An 18,193-nucleotide genomic window follows, 5' to 3' on the forward strand; every position below is an offset into this window, starting at 1 on the left:
TAGTATTGCTTGCAAGTTTGAGATGAGTTGACATGTGCTAAGCAAAATCACTAAATAAATGCATTTACTTAATATGATGATAGGTCAAGTGAAGATATACCTCAATAAGCCGTCCAGTTTTCATACACCATACAAAGATCTCAAATGTATCCAGTGAACCAGCGCAAAGCACTTCTCCACTATTGTCCACACTCAGACATGAGAACTGGACTGCTTGGGGTGACGTAAAGGTGCGGAAATTTCTGTACCTACATGTACATAAAGGAAAAAGCTGTATATTTAAGTAATCCGCATTAACTTGACTCTAGAAATGTGTACAGTATCTTGAGAGGCATGTGTGATATTGAAGCGTACTATTAGGTTCTACAGTCAATGATGCCTCTATCTATATTTGGATTTTACCAATACAGTGACTGATAATATTATATATGAGTGGGTTACAGCCAAACAGGTGGGATTACAAAAAAGCTCCAACCTTACAGTACGATATGAACTCTTGTGGTTATTAATCTATTAATTTTTCATGATCAGTAACCATGACTTTTAAGTCATTTAATTAAACAAATTAACATGAATGAAGGGCAAAACCATTTGTCATGCCAGCAGATCTTCAACCAAACAAATTTGCATTTTAAATTTAGAGACTGTCTAACTACAAAGTACCATTTGGGAGGAAACAGTGAGAGTTAACATTCCTTCCAAGGAGGAGGAAGTTTCACGGGAAACTAAACGAGTAACGAAAGCCCTTGCCATTAATAACTACCCTGCAAATTTCATTCACAACGGCTGCCAACTGAGTAGACAACAAGAAACGAATGATACCGACCATCGTGGTTTTGTCATCCTCCCCTACGCCAAAGGTTTTTCCGAAAGAGTCGCAAACGTTCTTCGAGGTTTCAATATCAAGGTCGCCCATAAACCTATTCGTACCATCTCGAACACACTCAAAAAACCTCAAGACAAGATCGAGAAAGAGGCTTCCAGAGGCATTGTTTACAAGATCAAATGTAAAGATTGTGACTGTGTTTATGTTGGTCAGTCATCACGTGTGTTAAAAACACGTATGAAAGAACACACAAAGGCTATAGCAACATTGGACAAAAACTCTTTATTGGCCAAACACCATATGCTCAATGGTCACCAAATAGATTTGGAGAACGTTGAAATTGTCGACAGATCATCAGTATGGAAACAAAGACTAATTCTTGAAGCTTGGCATTCTGTGTGAGACAGGAACGCTATAAACGAACACATAGCGCTACTGCACGTGTACAATGGCATTAAGAAGTTTTACACTCATTAAGAATACTCTAGAGACTATTGCTCATTTAGTTTTATCACACATCTATTACATATTCTAGCAGGACGCCGTTTAACATTTGCATTTTCCATCTTTTGCTGAAGAAGGCAACAGTAGTGGCCGAAACGTCCGATAACCATATTTTTAGCCAGTGACAACCATTTAATTCCTTTCCTTTTTTACCAATTTTTAACATTCCTGGCTACACACCGAACATTTTTATAGACAGGGTTTTTGATTTGAAATAAAGTAGCCGCAGGAAATCGTAAAGTAGCCAGAGCGCTATTGGGTCATGACAAAAACAGCCACATGCGTGCTGAAATTTGCATGCCTTGAAGTGCATTGATTTCTGTTCATTTATTTCCTCAGAAATATTGTACGTTGGTGAAACAAAAATGCATATTAACAAACGCTGTACAACAATTACCTGTCACAAGTGGTTGAAGTAACCAGTGACTTGTGTCAGCGCCAGCTTATTTTGAAAGCTCTATCTTTTTTTACATTTACTTACAATACTAACCTTACTTACATTACTAACAATACTTACAAACAGCAAAAAATTTCCATACAGTACTGACACTACTTACAATTATACAATACTTATGGTACCAGCACTTTTTTCCATAACATTTCCTACCAAATATACAATGTTTGTTTTTTAACATTTATGTTCAAAGAAAGCACTTCAATGACAATTATAGAATTAGGAAAAAAAAGCAAATGAGCGGTCTAGCTGCACAAAATAACTAAATAAACAAACAAGACAAGAATGAAATCTTAGAACTTAATTAACTATTTAACAAAGGTAGGAGAGTTGTCCATCATGCTTAGATCTTTTTTAACGTTCTGTTTGCTATGGCAGCCGCTTTGTGTACAAGTAATTTTTCTTTTAATAATGCCAAAAAAGTGTTAGCCCTCGTTGCCACAAAAGAATAAGGCAAGGTCAAAACATAGACTTGTCCAACCGTCTTATTTTCTTTTACGGTCTCTCGACCTCATGGTCGACTAGTTTCTACATATCACGTGACTGACTGTGACTGACTGTGGGGGTGGGGTGACCCCTTCATACTCCCCCTCTAAAATGAGATGTCCTCCTGGACATTGGAACGCATTGGTACAGCTTCCTACATCCTAACAACAAAAACTACTTTGAAGGGCGATCAGGTCTTCACACTTGAAACCTACCCGCTGATAAGATAACAAATAATGACTAATTACCAACGACAGCGTTCTTGCACGGTTTCTAAATTGCTTAACAATTTATCACATAGCAAGTCTCTTTGTTTTTCTTCGAGAAACAAAACATGATACCAATGTGTTCATAGTTCAGTCAAGTCCAATAAAGTTCAATGAGTTCAAGTCTTTAACACAGACAATCTTGAAGCTTTCTTTAACAGCCATTGGTGGCACACACTAGTAAATGTTTGGGGGCACAAATGGTACAGACGCTAAGTACACTGGTGTATGATAAGGTATCACCCAATGATTGTGCATGGCTAAGGTGCTGTAAGGTGTAGCAGGAAACCATGGTGAAGAAACAGAAGCACTGGCAGTTGTCGCTGGAGTACTCAAAGTACAAATTGGATGGTAACTTGGATTTCCAAGATGATCACAACATAGAATATTTGGTGGATGGCGGTTTCGCACAGGATAATGAGATCCTGCCGGCTCTTGTTGTAGTAAGGGTTCCTTTTCTGTTTCAGAGTCAGATGGAGAATAGTCTTCTGTCACTGACATGTAATCACCACGTTCTGACAAATCCTCCATATCATCAGGCAACAAATCTTCTTGGGCACCATCTATTCGCTCTTGTCCACGATTGTCTGTTTCTGCTGTTGGCGTTGACAACATTTCCAACTCGGTGGATGAGAGGCCAGGTAGCTCCCCTTCATCTCCACTGTCACTACCATGCTGATGAACCTCTCTTCCTTGGTTAGCAGGGACTGACCTTCTCCTCTCTTGGGTATGCTGAGGGACAGGTTTTGACACATCACTTTGTAAGAAGTCACAAGGCAACAGAAGATTTCTGTGGAGTATTCTTGATTTGCCTTTCCGGCTTTCTGGCGTTACTTCAAATACAGGTAGGTCTCCCTTTTGCTCCACTATGAGATGTACTTCTTGCTCCCAATGAGACCTAAGTTTCCCAGGACCACCACGCTCTGTGAGGTTACGTACCAACACTCGGTCACCTGGCTGTAAACTGGAGAACCATACTTTTCGATCATATTGCTTCTTTCCATCCTCTGATGACTTGGAGATATTCTGCCTGGCCATTTCATAGGCATCTTTCATTGCAACTTTCCATTTCTCTGTGTACTCTGTATGATTCATACGAGTGTCTTCACATGAGAGTCTGAACACTAGGTCAACTGGGAAGCGTGGTGAGCATCCAAACAATAAATAGCAGGGTGAAAACCCAGTGACATCATTTCTGCTGGAGTTATACGCATGGACAACTTTGTTAAGTGAGTCCTTCCACTTGTGTTTCTGGCTTTCTGGGAGAGTTCTCAACATATGGAACAGTGTTCTGTTAAACCTTTCCACCTTCCCATTCCCTTGGGGGTGGTACGGTGTTGTTCGCAGACGTGTTACGCCATTAAGCTTTTCCAATCTGTAAAAGAGTTTATTCTCAAACTCCCGTCCTTGATCATGAAGTATATTTGTTGGGAAACCAAACCGTAGCACAAGGTAATTAAACAAGCGATCAGCTGCAGCCTCGACTGACTTATTCTTTGTTGCATATGCTTGTGCAAAACGAGTAAGATGGTCAATGATGACTAAGATATACTTATAACCACCAGAACTTTGCTCCAAATGTAAAAAGTCAATTGACACTAATTCAAAGGGATATGAGGTAGTCACACTGTGTAGTGGCGCTCGCGTAGACAAATTTGGCTGTTGCTGTTTAAGACATGGGCAAACTGTGGTCACAAAGTGAGTGATGTCATCTTCCATGTTTGGCCAGTAGAAACGTTCAGGTGTCAACTGGACTACACGAGGGGCTCCCAAATGTCCCATTTCCTGATGAAGTTCTTTGATGACAATAGTGTGAAACTTCTGAGGTAGCACAAGCTGGGAGTAAGGTCCACTCCTTCTAAACAACAGGTCATCTCCATCACAGTAGAGTTTGCGTCGCTGCCTCAATAACACCTTTGTGGCCGGTAGTTCACATTTAATCTCCCACAATTTAGGCCATTTTCCTGTTTTTAAGAATGTGAGGAGTCTTCCTATCACCTGGTCTTGTTTCTGACCATCAAGAAGAGATCTTTTGCTAATTTCATCCACACTTGAACCAAGAGATACTTCTTCCATGTTCAACAAGCTGGAATCATTGCTTACTGCAGACACCCAAATTGTCTCTCCTCATCCTTGTGCTCCTACTCCCACACAACATGCCTTGATATCACCTTGGGACACATTCTCAGTACACAGTTTCATGTAAGAATCAATGTCCATTGGAAATTTTGAGAGTGCATCTGCATCTTTACTGGAGTGACCTGGTCTATACTTGATGGTAAATGAGCAATCTGCCAGCTCCGATACCCAATGGTGACCGGTGGCATTTAATTTTGTAGTGGTCAGCACATAAGTAAGGGAGTTATTATCAGTATAGACAATAAAGTCAGGTGCATGGTAGAGGTAGTCTCTGAAATGTTCATGTATAGCCCACTTAAGAGCTAGGAACTCAAGCTTCCCGGAATGGAGGAAATAGTTGTTTTCTGCCTTGGTTAGTGATCGTGAGCCATATCCAATAACTTGCATTTTCCCTTCCTGTTTCTGGTATCAGACTGCTCCTAGTCCCTCTTGTGATGCATCAGCATGTGGTACAAAGGACTTACTGAAATCAGGATAGCCAAGAATTGGAGGAGATACGAGGTGGTCCAACAATGTTTCAACAGCTTTCTGATGCTGTTCTGTCCACACCACTGGTCGAGAAGATGGTACTGAACCATGATCGGAACGTTGCTTGCTCTTGTGTGATTTGGCTACATCTTCAGAAGCTGTAATAACTGAAAGAGTGGGTGTGCAATCCTAGCAAAGTCCTGGATATACCTGTGGTAGTACCCAAGAAGACCCAGTAACTTCCTCACTTCACCAACTGTACTAGACTTACTGTCCTTAGAGTTCTAACCGCCTCCACATTGGAATGGTCTAGTCTGTAGCCTGCTGCTGACACAATCTGTCCAAGATTCTTGCTTAAAAAGAGTCTGCACTTCTTTGGTTTAAGCTTGACCCCAGATATTTCCAGATATGGTCAACATGATCGTCAAATGTTTGGCCGAATACAATGATGTCATCAATATAAGGTATACATATATCATCCCTCAAACATCAGCCTTGAAATTCTCCTGGTACATTTTTCAAGCCCATTGGTAGGCGAAACCATTCATACAGTCCCCAGAGTGTGGCAAAAGCTGTCTTATGTCTACTTCCAGAACTTACAAAGGACTACTTTGTCCTTTCCTTGATTGAGTAAGAAGAACCACTGATTCCCACCAAGGCTTTCCAAGGCATCCTGCACCCTGGGCAAAGGATGGCTGTTGCGAATTATTTTTGAATTCAACTGTCTATAGTCTATGAACAGTCTTAATGACCCATCCTTTTTTCGAACACATACAACCGGACATGAAAAAGCTGACTTTGACTTTTGGATCCAACCATGATTTAACAGATCCTCAACATACTGCTTGACTTCTGCATAAAGTGGTCGGGGAATGGCAGTATACTTCCACTGAACTGGTACTAAATCAGTGAGGTTAATGTCCTCTTGCAGTTCCTCTGCCCTTCCAACATCATCATCTGTCTTTGAGAATGACTCGGCTTCTTCTGCAAGCATTTTCCTTACTATGAGACGCTGTTCCTTGGTGAGGTCTTCGGTGTCAATATCAGGAATGTAACTACATTGCTGTTCTTCACAAGTCGTGTTACTGCCTTCATTAGCACATTGTTCTGGCATGTCAACATTTGAAGATTCTTCTACATGTATGCTGGGTGAATTTTCCTCCTTCAACTTCACCTCAAGAGGGGTGACTGACTTCACTTGCTGAAGGAGTCCCAAAATTGTTCTCCCTTTCAAGGTGATGTCATGTTTTGTTGGATTATCCACGTGAATATTGACACTACATGTGGAACCTCCTGCCACAGTCACCTGTGTCCCAGGTATCTCAAGACCACCAGGTCAAGACTGGTTTGGATCAAGTTCAAACAGTACCAGTATCTTACTAACTGGACCTACAGCAGCACGACATGAAACAGTAACCGACTGTCCTTGTGGAATTACAGTATCTTGCTTTCTTGACTTTGCAGTAGCCAATCCCTTTGCAGGCTCAGATGTGATGAACTGAACAAGGGTCTCCACCTTTCCTCACTTAACACCAGTCAAACTTGAAGTAAGCACGTCCACTAACAATCCATTAACTCTAGCTGAAGAACCACTTTCAAAGAGCTTAGTAATCTCTTCAATAACATTAAATACAACAATAACCATATCCAAGGAATCCTTGGCAATCAAAAATGGCACTTTAACGGTGTGGTCAAAGTCATCTTAACAGGATTAAAAGTCAGTTCCACCCAGCCCTCATAGGGTAGGTTAGTTCCATTTGTGGCCTTCAAATCAAGCCCATCCATGCCCAACAACTCTGCTATGTCCTGAATGTCACACCCTGGAAGACACTGCTTCAACCAACTATGTGAAATAATTGACACTTGAGCTCCAGTATCCCAAAGGGCATCAGTCTCTAGCCCCTTGAGCAAGCATTTTACATTACACTTACGCCCCACAAGATCAACTACCCGTGCATGCTCCTGTGATGACAAATGACTCACAAAGACACCTGTCTTTTCTCTGTCTTCTCTACACTTTCGCTCTTCCAAAGAGGATATGGCCTGGCAAAGTGTCTTATGTTGTCTCCAGCGTGTCTGTTGACATTTCCTTGAACAATATTTGACAGCTTTACAATTACTGCATTGCTTGAAAGAGGAGGTACCCTCTTTGCTTCCACACAACTTGCCGACATGGTGGGATGAATCTGCTCCAGCTACACCCTGTCCTGCTGATGCCGCCTCAGTCCGTTTCCTGACACCCTTCTACATCCTCTTGCAAAATGATCTGTTGAACCACATTTGAAGCAATGATTGCAATTTTCTACACCTGCTGTCCTACATGAATTACAATGTAGACACCGAAACTGTGACTGGTTACCAGATGCATCAGGCCGGGTAGAATTTCTCTCTACTGGGGCACTGACTCTATCAAAAGCTTCTTTCAAGGAGGCAAGATTTGACTGCACTGCTTTCAATGCTGTCACCAGTGTATTTGGCTTTGGCTCCTTTTTCTGGGGCCTTATTCTATCTGTTGCGCCAAACTAACCAATGACAGCCCATCCTTAAAATTATCTCCTGCCACAACTCCATGGATCTTGAACTCCCACCTAAGCACCTTACTAACATCAACATTTACCTTTGTTTCCGCTCCTTGTGCTTTCTCAGTAGCTTTTTCTGTCGAGTTAAGGGGTTCAACCTTTACTTCTGCTGGTTTATCTTCTGTTGTGTCATCTTTGAGCAGAGGTAGTTTTCCATCCACAAATGCAATTAGACCAACCAACAGCGTTTTCTTGTCATCCGCTTCGCTTACATCTTGCTCTATTTTCTCACAAATTCTCTTTGAGAGCGCCAATGTTCTAACTTTTTCGTCTCCACTTGTAAACACTCTGCTAATTGTGCCAGTGCATCCACTCCAAGACCACAGACTTTGGATTCAAGTTGCAGTTGAAGCTGCTTGATTTCATGTTCTGCCACCATTTGATTTATTTACAAAGATGAACAACCAAAACAACTGCACTCATGATCGTCAGCTCAGCAATTCCACACACAACAAACTTTATGACGAAACAACACAAAGCCAGGGTACGTTTCCATTCAAAATATGGCTTGGCATGAACTTTCCACAGTCGCTGGCATAACACACAACACTATCCACAAAGCTAACACGATCAAAACACGACACGTTCATATATTTCGTAAAGCTCCATGAATGTGTCTTTTTGTCGCTACATTCAGGTAAATTTCCTGAGCGACAAGTCCTGGTGGGGTCGCCAAATGTTAGCCCTTGTTGCCACAAAAGAATAAGGCAAGGTCAAAACATGGACTTGTCCAACCGTTTTATTTTCTTTTACAGTCTCTCGACCTCATGGTCAACTAGTTTCTACATATCACGTGACTGACTGTGACTGACTGTGTGGGGGTGGGGTGACCCCTACAAAAGCAGGAAACGTGGGGGGCTTGGAGTCTGTTGCCTGTCTTAAGATATGAAATTTTGCAATCAAGATGTAGTAATTTAAGAGATAACACTTTGGATCTTCAGTGTTGTGCCCATATAAAATCTTAAATTTGTTTAAGGAAACATTGCAACTGGAGTTTGATTCCACCATGTAAGAACATTGAACCAGTAAGCACTAAGTGATGGGCAACTCACCAGCAGATGTCATGGGGTTTCTTGGTCACCACAGTTCAAACATAAAGCAGAGTCTAATTTTCATCTTATGAAGTAACACCCTATGCAGTAGTTGAATGTTGTACATGACCTTAAACTGAAAAATGCTTAATTTTGTTTCTTTAGTTATTCTAAATGCAAGATTGTGGATTTCGTTAAGCTCTGTATACAATGTTATAGAGCCAGATTGAGTTCTATAACAAGGTAACTTCTAGGAAAAGAAAGCTTCTGATATGATTTGTATGGTAAGTAGAAATTCAAATAGCAATGTTCCCACAGAAGTGTATGGGTGTAGGATGCCACTGGAGCTTCTGGAGTTGTAGGGGAAAGTGGCTGGCACCCTAAAACCACCGTGTTTCCAACCTATGCATGTGACTAAAAGCTATGGGGATGAACAATGAACAAATCTGAGTCAGATGCAACTGGTCCTCCGGGCATGGGGAAAAATGTTATCATTGGAAACTGGGAAAATTCTTGACTCGTGCCACGAACAAACAAAAATTAGTGTAAAGGTGATAATGGATGGACAAGAAACTGAAAGCATTATGATGTTGCTTGGTGAATGCCAACAGTAAGTGCAACAATGGCTAATAAATAAATCACTAGCAATGCCAAAGATCATCAAAATGGTAGAAAACGATACTATTCTTGTTCAACAAAAATATACTTTTTGAGGAGGGGGTGGTGGTAGAAGGAACCTGGAAAATACCAAAATAGTAATAATTGAATAATAGGATAATTCAAAATAATTTCATTAATATCTGCACTTTACCTGTTGAGATCAAATGCTCTAACAGTGCCATCCAAAGAACAGCTTAACACAACTTGACTATTTGGTGTAAATACAACCCCTGTAACAGCACAGCTATGTTCATTAAATGTCACAAAACAGAAGCCTGACATCATGTTCCACAATTTAACCTGAAAATCACAGCAAAAAATTCAAACTTGGTTAAAACAACCGAGGCTAATTCAAAGTTGTAAATAAGGGCTTAAAATACTGTAACACCACAATTCCTCAGTAAAACACAGCATTCAAAAAGTTTTTAATCACAGAGCTACAAGATACACAGATCTGACAATTGAACTGCTCACATGGTCAATGAACCATCAGTCATGATTTACAATACCGTAAATGATAGCAACGACCCCGCTAAAGTAACCACTCCCCAAAAGTAACGTCAAACTAGTGAGACAATCTCAGATAGTGCAGAGTGCAATTGATAGCTCTGGCACGGTAGTCCCGTAAGTACTCAACCCTGCTCAGTTCACTTTCGGTTTGTGTCTACCTTGGTAGTCTGCTAGGGCTTTTCCCCTTTGCAGTGTGTATGTTTCAAGGTTGTATTTTCATTCACAGTCCAAAAATTATGTACAAATTACTACTGGTGTTTTATGTTGATTTTCGTTCTTTTAAATTCAATAATACGTTGAAACAGCAAACGTGACAATTTAGTTCTTCACGCCAACTTTGTAACTTGATACTTTTGTTTTCCTCGCAAAGGCACGCAATGTGAAACCCTTGTTTTCTTGAAAACTCATGGAAGATGTGCTTGTGTTTTGCAGATAAATGAAAGAAAGCTAAATATCTGATGTAGTGATCAAGAAACGGAACAGAAACGATGTTGTTTTACTAAAAATGTAAATTTTCTTATCACCGACGAACAAGAACTAATTCAATTATCAGATGGTCATGAAATACCACTTTCTTTTTCTGTTGCCACCTTTCTTTTTCTGTTGCCGCAATGAATCCTCCACCTAATATAGAAGCCACAAACGCTAACTAATCTATGCATGCGTTTAGAGCAAATTAGTTTCGTTCTAAACAGAATGGTACCACAAGGAGAGCAAGGGGTTTCCTGAAACAAATATATAGCTTTGCAACTAACTGACAGAGATGGAACATGTTTTACGTAGAGTACACATGTATGCACCTTTCCCACCCCACCCCCACCACTTCCTTGCCTCTAGACTAATTAATTAATTGAAATTAATTAATTAAACAAACATTAAAGTTTACAACTTAGCGTCATAGCACCATAGCGCAATAGTGCCTTAGCAGCAGGTAGCCCCCATAACCATCCCAATAGTGCACTCTGCACTAAAAATTGTGGCCACTAATAAATTTTGAAAAGTAGTGAGCCCTCTGAAAGTAGCGACCCCCTAAAGTAGCGATAGTAAAATTACTTTGTTTAACTTGATTTAAGGCACTCTGTAACAAAGGAAGGTATTGCTTACGCCACAAAAAGCTGTGAAATGTCAGTTTGCTTGTGCTTCATCAGTTAATATTGCAGTGCATTAAAACAACACCCATAGAATTTTTATCATGTAACAGGAATGTACTATAGGAGACTTTCGTTCACGAAAATTAATATCATTTTCAACGGAGGCGTTTCAACAGGAGCGTTTTTCAAATTTAAGGTAATTGCCCTGAAATAAAACTGTCAATATAGTTTTGCTCAAACTTTGTCCACTGAATATGTATCATATGAGAACTTTAATTATAAAATAAAAGGGGGTGCCCTTGCTTGTTAAGGAGCAGTGAGGCATTGAAAATGTCCCATTTTGGCATTACTTAATGCTTATTACAGGTGTAAAATCTTTGTGAACCCAGACTCATGAAAACATGCCTCAAACTACAGTCAATACTTATGTGTTGGACACAAATAAACTTTTCAAGTTTGATTTTAAAAGACAGCTGAATCCTTGTTAAAATATTGGAACCAAATTTAACTTGCCAAGGCTATCAAACTTTAATTTTCAGAAATAGAAATCAGAGCAGTCTTTTCTCATGCAAAACAAATGATTAGTTGATTAAAATGACTGGAAAACAAATTGGGGTGCCCAAGCTCGTTAGTGAGCTATAGCCATTTTTCAACTGACAGAACTCAATATCAAGGCAAATCTGCCATGTTTTCAATGTGCGCATGCACGAGCGCACTCATTTGTGTTGAGTAATCTTACGTGGCGTAGAACTCATGTCATGGCTGGGTGACTTGGCAGGAATCCAAAGGTAAATGTAAATGTTTTACAGCATTTTCGTTGAGGACAAGGAACTTGACTCTAATTTGCAATTAAAGATTAGAGCAGTGACAGTAACGTGATACTTCTGTTACTAACCTGAGTATCAGGCCTTTCTTAGCAAGAGGGTAGAGGTAGAGGGGAATTGCAGAGAAAGGCCTTTTCTTTGCTGGGTGCTTCCTCCTCCTACCCGTCTCAGAAAAAAATCGTGACAGCAAGTTCCAGATGATTTTCTCAACTGCTTTGCTCTCTGCTTTCTAGATATGTTTGCTCTTATAAGAAGAAAAATGGTTTGTTTCATCATCAAATTCAAACAGCAGAGTGGTTTGACATAATATTTTGTTCCTCTATAATTTTTTTAAACTTTTTTCTTTAGTTCTACGGAGTGAAATTTTTGTAACTTAAATATTAGTTCCCATGAAGGAAACCTTTCTTTTCTTCAGAAAGTACTTTTTGTCTCCTTTCAAATGAAAAAAAACCCGGCTGTCTGGAATAGAATGAGTTAAATAGAAAGTGTTGGTTTAGTTTACTTAGTTGAATGTTTGGATAATAACCATCATGATGATAAGATGCCTAAGTTATAGGAACATTATGAGTGATAAAGTTTACAAAAAAAAACATATAGAAGTTTTAGTTTGTACAATAATGTTCAATTGTTTTCAATCAGTAGAAATAAAAGAAAGCAGGGGCAGCTTTCCTAGTAATATTAAATTCATTCAACCAGGAAACAATTTGCATCCAAAAGTTCTGGCTGAATTGACAGTGTAAAAACAAATGCTCCAGGGATTCTTCATGCTCACCACAAAACGTACACAATGAAGTGTCCAATAACTTTATTTTATATAACAGTTTGTTGGTATATACAATGCGATTAAGCAATTTGTATTGAAAAAGTCGTGTTCTTATATCATAATTAAGTCACTTTGTGCGGTATTAAATAAATCTGTTTCCAGTTAAATCTTGGTTGTTGTATATGGAGTTGTATTTTAGTCTGGTAGTGGGGGGTATGTGTATATCCTCTACAAGAGTCTTGTACAGCTTTTTACTAGCGAGTTGAATCAGGTTGATATCACCAGTCTTTGAGTGGAAAATAAATTCTGTGAAATCCGTAGAATCTGAATCTGTAGTTTCTGAATTTAGAAAGGCCCTCCATGATTTCGGGAGTGCATTTGAAAGACCAAATATCAAAAGATAATTGTTTCAATTAAGGCATTTTTCTGTGAAGATATTCCAAGGTTTTAATTTTCCGTTCGGGAGGAGGATGTCCTTAATTCTTGAGATTCCAGCCATAAATGACTTTTTACAAAATTGAGGTTTGTCATCGATACAAAGATATTTATTGTTCCACAGTATCTGTTCCATAATGTGGTCGCGCAAAGATGGTTGTTTCTTGGTGACTGTAGGCCAAGCTTCAAAACACTCGCGATAAAACTTTGGAAGGTATTTAGGTACACCAGCAGCGTCATAATTGCAATGAAGAAGGAATTTATCCCCGTGATTTTTAAGATGGCACGGGAGGATTAATTTCCATGTTGACTGCTGTTGCACATGATCAGAGCGTGCAGTTGAAGGTGACCTGACGTTGTCACTGGAATCTCAGTGTGTTTTTCAAAATTTGCTTTTGTTTTGTTTTGCTATATACATGTAACAAATCACTTAAAGTGCACCTAACCCCCAAATTTTTTGCGCTAAAACAAATCCACTTGTTATTCGAAGCATTTGGGAAAAAAATTTTTGAATTTGGTTGAATCCCCGGTTTTCTATGCCCTTTCAAAGTCATGCTTGAAGTGTTGCGCGACTGCGTTTTAGGGAGTCTGGGGGAGCGGTTGGTGATGATGTCTACCCAGGAACCAAACTCACTGGCGTCTCAGTCAGCTCTCTGTATTTGCTTGAGAAACTGGAAAACAAAACTAATCGTTTCAATATAATTTGGGACTAAAACGTCTTCAGAATCATTTCCTTTTCGTCACTAGACTCAGAGTTAAGTTTCGATTCAGAAGACTCCGCAATAAACTTCGATCAAGCATGTTCAACTGTGAACTCGCTGCTTGGAGATTTGTGAGCAATTTGCAAGATTTTAAGCGACGACAGGGAAGACTTCTTTGCGGACAAGCTGCTTGTTTATTAGGAATGGAAAGCTAGATACGAAGTTGAGGAGCAGACAAGCAAAAAGCAGGAAAGAGAACTCAAGGACTGCTTTGGATAGTAATTTCGTCACCTAAATACAAGATTTCCATGCATGTTTATAGCCCGTCAGTTACATTTGTCCTTAGCGAGAATGTATTTTGTCAAGGTATGGTTGTTCTATTAAACCCAGTTTGTGTTTTACTTTCTGGAATGCTTCATGTTTATAAGAGTGACATAAGTGTTGCAGTTTTCGAGACTTGATGACCTCCAATACACTGGCTTCAATCGATTGAAAATTGCGATTGTAGAATTGTTTGGACCTGTATTTTTGAAGCTGCGGGAAGCAAGGCAGATGAAAACATTTCATACAATTACCGATTTCAAATTGTCACACATTTTAAGTCGTAACTCCTCAAATTCAACTTCTCAAAGTTTGCAGTGAAATTCGTCAGGTAAGCGAAAAGGATGTGTTCCCTGAGTGGTCCGCAAATAATGCTATGCAGTCATATTTGCGACACTATTGCACAGAATGTTTGTCGCACTGCTGATTTCCAAACCTTCGAAAAACTCTGTGAGTCTAACAATTTTGTTATCATGTAATTCTAAAGGGTTAATCTTCGACTATTATCTATATTGAAAGAGAAATAAGTGTTGGTTGGCGGTGAACAGCTGCAACCTATTTACATATCAGTATATCGGACGTAAGGCTTCTTGATTGATCAGACAACTTTGCCAGCTATAATATAAATACTGCGGGATTGGAAGATATAGGTTGTCGGTAGTATTTCTACAAACTGCTGGTTGGCTTTCAACAGAAAATTTTGAAAACAGCGTTTGAAAGTCTGCGGAACAAATTCCAGTGAGAGTTCTTCAATGGATCTCACGGACTCAGTTCGCTTGTTACGGTTCGACAAAATCAACCATCGTTTATGTCTTTATTGCAGCATTGACCGATCATCACCAGTAAATCATACAGTGTATCTTTCTTTAGATCTGGGATACTGCTGCAACAGCCGATAGTACTTCTGGAAGGTGTTTCTGCGCACTTTTTGAACGTGTATTGCACCATCCTGAAGGAAATGAGAGGACGTGAGATATTCAACCTTCCTAGGTAGACGTCACAACAGGCGCTGGACCCATTCTCCTCAAACTCATGCGCAAAACAAAATGGCGGAGTTTTGGAGCTATTTTCAAGATTTCCTTGGGGCACAGAAAATTGAAGATTTAACCGAATCAAATAACAAGTAGATTCGTTTTAGTGAAAAAAAATTTTGGGGTTAGGTTCACTTTAATCACTGGTCCCTCGGGGAACAGTAAATTTTGTTTCCCTCGAATTCCTGCATTTCTCGAGACGAAGTTGAGGGAAACATTGAGATTCTTGGAAAACAAAATTCACTCTTCCCCTCAGGACCTGTCACCACCAAGCTGTTTATCATAAATCCATTTCTGGCATATGGCCACCTTGTTCAAATTTTGTCTAGCCAAATCATATTCAGTGGTGCTTCTCTTTTGAATAGCTCTAGCAAAGTCAGCCTTGAGTGGTGATGCATCAGCCTGGAAGGGGGGGTACTCCCAGAAAAGTTGGGTGGGGGTGTGCGGCCCGCTTCCCAAAACCCTTACCCTATTTTTACCCGGTCACCCCATAACGCAGACCATGCAGACTGCAGCCCATGCAGCCCATGCAGACCATGCAGACCGAGTACTTTTTTCTAACACTTGACTCACTTTTTTCCTCGAGGTTTTCTTATGCGTCACACACGATGGACTAAGCGAAAGAGGGATCACTCGTAGTCTAAATCGCCATAAAAACACAACTGCCATAAGAACAGAAAAATTAACCATCGCATCAACTCATCACGGCAACTGTACTGCACTGAGAATTTCAAATGCTATTTGGTTTTCTGTGATCTTTCCATGCGCTAGGCTTTTTTGGCATGATTACAGTCATGCTCCAACAGCCATTTGGAATTACATTTTGTACATCAAGAGTAGAAAATGCACATGTTACGTCATGTGACATTACATTACAAGTGAAGTTTATTTCTAAATTTTAAAATAGCTTTACTTAAGCATATTTAGGACTAAAGGGAGTTTGCCTTGCAAAATCTATGACACATCAACATTCTCATACCACCGAGTTTGCACAGTCTGTGGATAACACTCCGATATATAATTGAAGAGAACCAAAAAATATACAAGTCAAAAGTAAATGCAAAAACAACAATAAGAAAAAAAAGTACTCAGTCTGCACAGTCTGCATGCTCTGCACGGTCTGCACTCTGCAGTCTGTATGGTCTGCGTTTTGGGGTGACCGTTTATCACCTGACCACCAAAACCCTGTTTCAGACCTGTGTTATAGTTCAGGCCAATGTTAAATTACCGAAAACATAATTTGCGAAGGACTTTTGTTAATTTTCTTTTCAATGATGATGAAAAAGTGGCTTCTTCTTAAAAACATACCCATATCAAGGCTAGAGTGCAAAAACCATATCCTATTTATGACCAAAATGGCCAAAATAGGCTAAAATCAATACCCTATTTATGACCAAAACGGCTGAAAAACCGTACCCTTTGGGGCCGCACATACCTATATAGCTCCTATAAGGGAGTACGCCCCCTCCCCAGTGCATCAGGAGGTGTCTTGGTTATGACATCCAAAAGAACTTGCACTTTTCAACCCAGCATTAAGGGATAAGGCAAAACCCCTGTCAACTCATGAGCAGGACCTTGATAACCATCATGCAGGCAGAAAGATGAAGATCCCAGTCCTTTTGGTCCTCTTTAGTCTTTCTATGTAAAGAAGATTTTGTAATGTAATATACACGGTAATCTGTAAGACTAACCTTGCCATCATCACCACCAGTTGCAATATAGTGTCCATCTTGAGAGTAACATAGAGTATTCATATTATAGTAGTGTCCTTGCTGTTTGAGAATGTATGTCTCACTTTGCCATTCCCACACCAACAACTGTCCTGTGTTACTACATCCAAATGACAGCCACTCTCCACTTGGATTAACGGCCACTGTCCTGATACTCTGCTGTGATATACTGTGCAAAGATGATACAGTTGATAATAAATCATGCTGCACTTAATGCCTTTGAATAATTTCTTAGACTAGACTTCTTTACACAGTCACAATGAAACCTGGTTATGAAATAATACAATACAACTATAACAGCCAGTATTTTAAACTTTTTATTATGAAGTTGCCAAATATCAAAACATGACTGTATGTTAATTATCACCTTTTACATCAAGTGTTGCTCCAGAAATAACACATAATCCCCTAAAAGAGGGATTTTATAGTTTTAACCTCCACTGCTCTGGAAACCCCTTTTGCAACCACCCTCTCCCCGTTGCAATTTCCAATGACCCTTAGGCCATGTTTTCACGAGAGATGTTTACCTTGGCTTCATTTTAATTTAACTGATCAGAAGTGAAATTTTTTTATCACGTAGATGCAGTAGTAAACCTTGGTAAATGGCGGCAAAATCAAAAGTAAGCCAACCTAGGTTTGTTGACAGTTGAATGCCTCATCAGGCATGGTCAAGCTCAGTAACCAATGATAACTGAGGAAAAGCAGACTTTGTCGCAACATCTTGGCAGCATGTGTTCATGCATTCAGCGCATAAAGAAGAGAAAAATACACAAAGATTCCTCCTGGTGTAAGTAGGTTTCAAGTCAATGGGCAAAAAAACTAAATTAACTCATATTTAGGCAAAGAAATCCCGGACTGCTGTTTCCCTTTCATCGTCAAGTGCTGTAAGCATTTCCTTTCTGTTAGAAACTTAGTAGCTTAGTAGCTTAGTAGCAGTGTGCAGGCAGGTGCAACTAGAAGAAGACCTACCACAAAGAGAGACAGAAAAAAATTGTAATTGAGGTCTATAGAAAAGAAATATAAAGCGGCCCCAAATAAGAAGAAGTACCGTCTGTAAACATTTACATAGCCCGGGCTCCAAGGCAGATGCCATTTCAGGTTTTTTTGTAAGGAAAGTTTGGCTCGACATCACTGTAAGCAAATTGACAACAACCTAAACAACCTGCATTCGGAATTGGAGTAAAGTCAAAAGTTTTATAATTTTCCAATAGTTTCTGTGCAACATTGCAGCACTTGCAGTTCCAACAAAACCTCAAACCGTCCGTTGTATGTGGCCTACGTTAGTTAATTAGTTCCGTGTAAACAGCTTCTCTAATAACTGCGGTTTGGATACGAAACCTCGGTAAGCAGTAACCGTAGTAAACCTCTCTTGTG

General features: G+C 39.7%; 1 protein-coding gene across 1 annotated transcript in view; it reads right to left on the minus strand.

The window, feature by feature from the left end:
- LOC145497903 (periodic tryptophan protein 2 homolog) overlaps window positions 1-18,193 on the minus strand; it is a 135,948-nt gene that overhangs the window by 42,778 nt on the left and 74,977 nt on the right. The window contains exons 10-12 of the mRNA XM_081477780.1: window positions 16,781-16,988; window positions 9,565-9,713; window positions 101-248 (exon numbers count right to left, since the gene is read on the minus strand). Of these exons, the coding sequence (XP_081333906.1) occupies window positions 101-248; window positions 9,565-9,713; window positions 16,781-16,988 (505 nt within the window). The remainder of the gene's footprint in view (window positions 1-100; window positions 249-9,564; window positions 9,714-16,780; window positions 16,989-18,193) is intronic.

This window comes from Orbicella franksi, chromosome 9 (assembly GCF_964199315.1).
Source record: "Orbicella franksi chromosome 9, jaOrbFran1.1, whole genome shotgun sequence".
Classification (NCBI taxonomy): domain Eukaryota; kingdom Metazoa; phylum Cnidaria; class Anthozoa; order Scleractinia; family Merulinidae; genus Orbicella; species Orbicella franksi.